Source organism: Coffea arabica, chromosome 2c, assembly GCF_036785885.1.
Source record: "Coffea arabica cultivar ET-39 chromosome 2c, Coffea Arabica ET-39 HiFi, whole genome shotgun sequence".
NCBI lineage: Eukaryota > Viridiplantae > Streptophyta > Magnoliopsida > Gentianales > Rubiaceae > Coffea > Coffea arabica.
The window spans coordinates 29334295-29342235 of NC_092312.1; the positions used below are offsets into that span (position 1 = coordinate 29334295).

Here is a 7941-nt window from a genome sequence, read left to right on the forward strand (position 1 = left end):
ATTTTGTACAACTCATATATGCTTGTATGTTCGTGTAATTACTGGAATATCCCTTAACTACCAATAATTCCCCTTTTCAGTTGCAGATAACCGTTTGAGATGTTGTTTTGTCTGAAACATTTTGTCATTAATTACACATAATTCAATTGCCGAATCGTTGGTATGTTAATACTTAAACGGTTGATTATCAGTTTCTCCCTGTTCGCATTTTAGAATTGGGATAATTCTACCCGATTTCATACTAATCAACTCAGAATGCTCTTCAATCCCAACTACTCCTGGTGGTTCAGCGGGAGGTTAGATTTCACCCATCCTCCCAATTTTTCAATTCCTCCCTTAATTTTGTCAGTGTGTTCTTAGTATTTACAATTAGCAACTCTTATCGCGTTGCCTAACTGCAAGATAGCAATTTTCGCGTCGCCTAATCCCAATTGGTCTAGATTGGTTATAATCTTATAGGTTTGGAGCAACAGTAAGAAAGAGCTCTCGGTGGGGATTCTGGAATAAGATTAGTTTTTTGTGTTGCTTTGCCTTTCTGCATTATCAACGACCTTCAATTTGACACAGTTTTACTGTAACGCTGTGTGAATTGATTGATTATATCGTTTATCTTTTCATATTAAGTTTTATTTCTTTTCACAATGCACTATTATTTGTTCAACAAAAAAATCTCCTTCCCCACGGGCACTAAACACCCGCGCAATGCGCGGGCACTCCCCCTAGTATATTATATAAGATTAAGTTTTGCTCAAAGAATAGGTTGAATTTCAACCGCATAGGTGGAGGCTTTTTGGGAATGTGAAATATTGTGTATTAGTTTAAAAGTTTTAGGTACAAGTTAATAAAGCATGTATTTGGGTATATTTACTGAAATGACCTCATTTTAATATATTTAAAGTTGTCATTGATGAGCCATCTGGATATTGATGGAATGTGTAATAAGTGTGCAACCGTTTTTGCATTTTGTACAGCCCATATATGCTTGTGTGTTGGTGTAACTACCTGAATATTCCTTAACTACCAACCCTTTTCACCGCAGATAACCGTTTGAGATGTTGCTTTGTCTAAAACGTTTGAATGGCAATTAGATTTAAGAAATAAGCCAATGATTTCTCTATCAATGGTAGAAACCCATTTCTCTATCATTTATAATCTGCATTTATGAGTCACAAACATTGGTCAGTTTATCCCTTTTCAGCTTCAGGAGTTACGTTTTTCCTTTTTGCCTTTGTCTACAACGATTTGCCTCTTCCTTTTCTCTTTCATCCGAGCTCAACTCTGAAATTACCTATTATTTCGTCATTAATTACACCCAATTCAATTGCCAAACCGTTGGTATGTTAATGCCTAAACGGTTGATTATTAGTTTTTCTCTGTTTGCATTCTATGATTGGGATAATTCTACCTGGTTTCATACTAATCAGTTCAGAATGCTCTTCAGTCCCAACTACTCCTAGTGGTTCAGAGTGAGGTTAGATTTCACCCCCCAAATTTTTCAGTTCCTCCCTTAATTTTGTCGATGTGTTCTTAGTACCTACAATTAACGACTCTTATCACGTTACCTAACCCCAATTGGTCTGGGTTAGTTATAATCTTATAGGTTTGGAGCAATAATAAGTAAGAGCACTCGGTGGAAATTCTGGAATAAGGTTAGTTTTCTGTGTTGTTCTTCCTTTCTGCATTATCAACGACCTTCAATTTGACACAGTTTTATTGTAACGCTGTGTGAATTGATTGATTTTATCGTTTATCTTTTCATACTAAGTTTTATTTCTTCTCACAATGTACTATTGTTTGTTCAACAAAAAAACCTCTTTCTCCACCGGTACAAAACACCCGCACGATGCGCGGACATTCCCCCTAGTTGTATGGACAAATTCGTGTTACCATAAACCTTGTTTGAAAAATATTCTATAGCTAGTTAAGGTTCAATAACTAATACGAGGTTTGAGAATTCGATTGCAACCTCCATATGTTTAAAAGTCTACCTTTTAGTCTCTGTGGAATATTTTTGGAGAAGTAAATCAATATCAAACTAAAAGAATAATTATTGCTATCTTATTAAGTAGCTCAAATTAAAGTTGTGTATACAAACCAATTCTACAGGATTAAAGATCAACACATTTGTTATTACTAATTTACTATTAATAGTTCCCATAATATTGCATAATGCTAATTTGGTTTATATGATAATATGAAAATAGTCATCTTTAAGTTTCTTAATTCCTTTTTACAAATTATTTTTTTAAATCTTTTCACTCAATTTACATTTTTAGTCCAAAACAGATAGGGTTAAAAAGTGAACTTTCAAACTATATGGGAGCTACACGTAAATTACCAGAACCATAGGGGATTACTAAATTTTCAGAGTATAAAATATTGGATTTCTTTTTTTGAGAAAAAAGCAATTTTGGTGCCCAAATTTTGACACATGAGCGGTTTTAATTCCCAAATTTTGGACAAAAGTAAATTTGGTACCCAATCTTTCAACTTTTAAGCACATTTAGTACCCTTGACAATTTTTTCCTAAATTACTATGGAAAAGAGTCACGTGATAGTCACATGTTCGGCAACAATTCTATAAAAAAATACCAAAAACAATGTAAAATATCATTCTGACACTAATTACCAAGTTTGAGAACTAAATTTTACTTTTTTTGGCACTTTTTTTATATAATAGTTGTTGAACATGTGATTATCGCATGACTCTTTCTGATTACAATTTAGAAAAAATACATCAAGAATACTAAATGTGCTTAAAGTTGAAAGATTGGGTATTAGATTTGTTTTGTGCAAAGTTTGAAGGCTAAAATTACTCATGTGCTAAAGTTTGGGTACCAAAACTGCATCTCTCACTCTCTCTCTTTTTACTATTTTCGTGCACAGAAACCCTGAGCTTCAAAAACCCTAACAATTCAATTTAAACCATCATAGCCACCCAGAGCAGAGCAATTGGGAGAATATTCAACAATTTTGAAAGAAAAATGACACAAAAGAGCAATCTTTTCAAAGGTCAACAAAAGAAGAAGTCAATTCCTCCGAATCGCCATGGCAAAGCCACTCAAACTCGTAAAGGTGCAATTTTTAGTTTCCAATTTATCATATTTTGGTTGAAAAAGATCATTGTTCTGTATATTTGTGATGTGGGTTTTGATTGAACTCTGAATTTGAATTAAGGGAAGAGAGTTGTGAAGCCCTCAAAGGTCACGAAGGATATGGATACTGATCGGGTAAGCTCATTTAATTCTCCTTATTATATTTATTTATCTGCTTCATTGTACTTCAGAAAGGAATACTCTTGTTTTTAAACTGTTCATAATTAATTGTATCTGCTTATTAATGTTTTTGACTTTCTTTGGTGAAGAAAATTGGTAGAAATATGCAATTTCTTGATAATTGGAGTTGCTTGGTTTCTTTAATATTTCAATAACCACCTAATCGAGATTTCTGAATGTGAGAACAGTTTGGTGTTTTATTTCGTGAAAAAGAACATTAGTTTTGCCTCCAGTTGGAGCTTTAGAATTATCTTAATTCAGAATCTAAGTGTCAGCTGAAAACGACCTTAGAATTTAACGCTTCCTTTAATTTGTCCTGTTAAAAGCACTTAGTGTATTGATTGGATTATAAGCTGTACTTTGATTTCATCTTTCTTTTGTGTGTTCCAATAAGCTTGTTCCCATGCAAAGTTGAGGCAATAGTCTATAGTGTTTCTGTTTACACGTTAGAACCTAAATTGGCTTCAATACCTTTTCTCCATTTTTGTGTGTCTGTATTTGTGAGAATATGTTCTTGTTTTGTAAATTTAGGAGGAAAAGATATGTTCTGGAACCATGATCGTGCATTTCCTTCCTGCATTTTGTATTTATTCTTGGATATTTTAGTATTTATTTATTTTTAGTTTTTCTTATCCTGCAATCAGTTTCTTTTTAGTTGTTCTGTAACCATGTTCTTGTTTCATCATCAATGTTATAGAATTGCATGAGGTGAATGGGAAAGTGATTACATATGGTCCAAATGAACTATTTTGTAACCTCTTGAGGTTAGAATAAGCTCAATTAGTTAGATTCTTTAAAAACAATAACCTGTCCAGGCTTTTCAAATCATAGGCAGGCTTGCGAAACTAAATGGTTTTGGACTGAGGTTTCAGCTATGCATCCAACTCAAAACCAAAATGGAAGATTTTTGTAGACATAAAACTGTAGATCCTTCTATGTCTCATTGAGTATATGCTATATGTTCATTATCTCTTTTGTTAGTGATAAACAGGTGTTATGCCAGAAAGATTTTGTGAGGTAGCATGTAAATTGAGATATCTACATGCTTGCTTGCCTGTAACACAAAATAGTGGATACATGTGCATGTGAAGGGAAGGGAAGCTGTAATATGGTTGTTAAGAGAACTCTTTTTACCCCTAAATAATACTACATGGGAGCTTGTGAATTTGAGAGACAGTTTAGGTTAAGGTGCTTTTGTAGTTAGGCAGTCTTGGAATGTATAGCTTCTAATCTAATTTCATTAGGGAAAATTGATGAAATTGTACAGTGATTAAGAGAACCAATCTGAGACTAAATTAACGATTGTCCCAGATTTAGAGTAGAGCATCAATGTCAAATGTTGCTAAATGATGAATATTTGAGCAATGATTGGACAAAATCATAGTGCAATTGTGTATTTTCAATGTAATGCTGCTCCTGACAACTGTGATCTCTTTTCACAAGCAGCAAGTGGATGCGAATACCGCTTTGGTAGTGAGGTGTTCCAATAGAGTTTTACAGCTTTCACCATTGTTTTTTCTCTATTTTATTCAGCCTTGAGCCTTCCTCTTTGGGTGTTATATGGCACAGGCTGCCTTGTCATTTCATTCTGGTTCACTAGTCTTAGATCTCCAGCTCAGTTTACCTATCCTTTGTTACCAAACTTTGTCAATTCTTCTGTCACTATATACAATTGAACCACCTTGAAATACATAACCAAGATAGGTTGTTTATTTCCTATATTCTCAAGTTCAAGGAGATAGCATGTTGTTCAGATCACTTATGATCCAAATAGATAGCAACTTTTGGAAGATGGTCTTTTTGTTCATCATCAGCAACCATCAATCTCTCAATACACAGATCCTTCGTTCTGAGCTTTGTCTCCACTTCCACACCCATCTCCAGCTACCTAATTAGCAAAGCTCAACTTTGATTACAGTTCCTGTCCCCCCCCCCCCCCCCCCTTCTCTTCCAAACCAAAAAAATTTTTTATTTGTCCCTTCTCTGTCCATAGCTCTCCGACCTCACTTTTTTTCTCTTTTCTGGATCAGCAATCTATCCTCTTTCCAATGCTCTGGTTTTCTACCTGTTAAATATGGTGATGGTGAGGGTGGCGTTTGAAATTTTAAGGGAGTGAAGATTGATATCCAGGTGGTGCTGAATGCTGGGGAAAAAAATGGGAATAGGCTAAAGTTGGTTACATATATTTTAGTTGGGGTGTAGAGTTTCATTCTATTATCGGGTTTTGGTGGCATGGGTGAAAAGGAAGTAAAGTTTATTCCTCTCCCTACCAATTGTCTTTTTATATCTGTTCATGGTGCTAACTAGTCTCCATGAACACAAAAGGTCTGCTATTTCTAGAATTTACAGGAAAAGAAAAGTAAATTTGTCATCAGACAGCCTGGTATTTTCAGATTGTAGACTGACGGAGAATGCTTCTCCCAATAACTTGCTTTCTTCTGAACTGAGGCTGCGCATTGAATTTATACTTGATTTGACATATTGACCTTGCTTGTGCATATCTTTTTAAGTTCTTCTGACAGTTTGCGTTCTGCTCTTCAGGAACTGACCAAGTTCATAAATTATTGCAATGAGGCAAAAGCAGCTACTGTTGCCAACAAGGAAGGTGGCCAACTAAGCATAGTCAAACCACAACCAGAGTCATCTAGTGGTGCAAAGTAGGAAACAACAGGCTGCTGCATCAGTCAAGATCAAGTCATTGAATTAACACAATTTTGATTGTCATTTTATAGGAACAGAATAGGTGTGGTTTATTCCCTTTTTCTTATTGTGTAGCTTTTTTATTTCCTGAGTTGATTCTAGGGCTGGATTAGAGTTGTTTGTTGTTGTTCTGCATGCAACTTCTTGCATTTTTGGCTACTATAAAGTGTAAATTTCTATGTATTCATGTTGCCACATCTGTTCTTGTTAGCTGATCAACGGGACCAAGTGTAGCTCCTAATTGTCTCTAATTTACTCTTGTAAGTGCCTGAGTTTCTTGGTTTTGTTACTCTGAATAGCTTTGCAGACAATAGATCAAGCTCGTTGGTTAAATGACTAAAAGTTTTCAGTTCTACAGGATGAGACGACTGGGTGTACCGTAGTGTGTAAACCTAAACTATCTATTCCAGAAATCATGAAACATGGTGCATAGCTTATCCTGTTGAGATTGTTTAGGGCCAGTAAAAATGTTTGTTATTGGAGGTTTTGTGTTTGACACGTTTCTGTTGAATCTGTTAATCTCTCTGAATCTGATGTTTACCATTACCACATTGTAAAAGGTTCATGATTATGTCAAGTTCTGTTTATTCTATTTGTCTTTATGATGTAAAATTCTTTCAAGTCTTCATTTCACGCAAATGCGGTGCCACTTGCTTTACATGTTTCTATTTACCCAAACTATAAGGTGCTCTGCATTTTTTTTTTGGGCCAACAATTAGCTTTACTGAATTGGGAATTTGCTGCATCTCTGGATTGGATTCTTTCCAGGGCACTTGGTATGGTGACCAGTCTAGAAAAGAGTCCAAATTTGTGGTCCATATCTATCATTAATGAAAAACGTGCTCTCTGTATTTGTTAACCGAGGACCATAAAGTTTCTGAACCCTTGATAGTCTTTTCTTGCCCAGGGTTGATGGTGAATTACCATTTTCCTTTTGTTTTTCCTGCATTCTATTATGTATTCCGTCTAAAATCTTGAAGTACAAATCTTCTTTTAGCCACCTCTTACTGTTTAGAAACTTGTGAGATGGTCTAAAAGCTGGTGTCCGATAGGCACAATAGCTTCAAAGTTTGAAATGTACAGTCCATCATTCTTTGCATATCATATTGGAGAATGATGAGCATTTGTTTATTCCTATGGTGTTATGTAATATAATTTGATTGAAGAGGTGACACAAAACAATTGAGTGTTATGTTAACACACTTTTTTTTTTTTTCCGTGTTGGTAGTTTTTTGTTTTGGGAAGAAAAGAGGGGCCCCCGGGGGGGTGTGGTTTTTTTTTTTAAAGGGGGGGGGGGGGGGGGGGGGGTTGTGCTGGGGAATGGTGAAAAGATGTCCTGGAGCATCAATTCTTGCAAAAATAGCAAGGTGTATTCTTGATGCCTTGTTGTTGGAACATGTGGCATACCATATCAATCACCAAATTTTAATTTCTTTAACCGACCATCTCCAAATACAAATACATACGTACATAGGTATGTATGCAATTGTGCTACCTTTCTGTTCGCCCTTAGCATACGTATTGCAATTGGGATACCTTTTTGTGCACCCTTAGCAACTAATAAAAGTTGACATGTCTTTCAACTGAAATTTGTACACAGTTCCATTCATCTCACGGGGAATGGGGCAACCGTAATCGTGTTGTGTGGTGTTTGTACCTTTTAATGATTTCATGTACGCTTGTTTTACCACGTTTTATGCGTGAATTTTGTTTGTTAATACATATTGTACAATGTTATAAGTAGAATAATTTATGTAGATGTACAACAATTCTGGAAGAAGCACAATATTTGGATTAATTGTACCAAATCACAACTCTAGTGCTAACACAGGTTAGTTCAATTGGCAAGGATGGATCTCTTTCTCATAAAATATGTTCGAATATTGCTGTCGAGGTGAGGGTTGTGTTGGTTGGCAATCTATAAGAATCTTTGTAAGCGACATATGATTTCATAGAAGACTAACAT

The 7941-nt window shown here is 35.3% G+C and overlaps 1 protein-coding gene across 1 annotated transcript; it reads left to right on the forward strand.

Annotated features, from left to right (window-relative positions):
- Nucleotides 1-2832: 2832 nt before the first annotated feature.
- LOC113727156 (uncharacterized) lies at nucleotides 2833-6226 on the forward strand. The gene is made up of 3 exons (XM_027251165.2): nucleotides 2833-3075; nucleotides 3178-3230; nucleotides 5817-6226. Exons 1-3 carry the CDS (start codon nucleotides 2985-2987, stop codon nucleotides 5934-5936), a joined length of 264 nt encoding a protein of 87 aa, XP_027106966.1. The 5' UTR covers nucleotides 2833-2984; the 3' UTR covers nucleotides 5937-6226.
- The last annotated feature ends 1715 nt before the right edge of the window (nucleotides 6227-7941 follow it).

Bases quoted from the DNA above. Each gene is read 5' to 3' on its own strand.
- LOC113727156 (XM_027251165.2), top strand. From the start codon at position 2,985: ATGACACAAAAGAGCAATCTTTTCAAAGGTCAACAAAAGAAGAAGTCA. The intron at 3,076-3,177 runs GTGCAATTTTTA...ATTTGAATTAAG, and splicing joins AGCCACTCAAACTCGTAAAG to GGAAGAGAGTTGTGAAGCCC. The intron at 3,231-5,816 runs GTAAGCTCATTT...TCTGCTCTTCAG, and splicing joins AGGATATGGATACTGATCGG to GAACTGACCAAGTTCATAAA.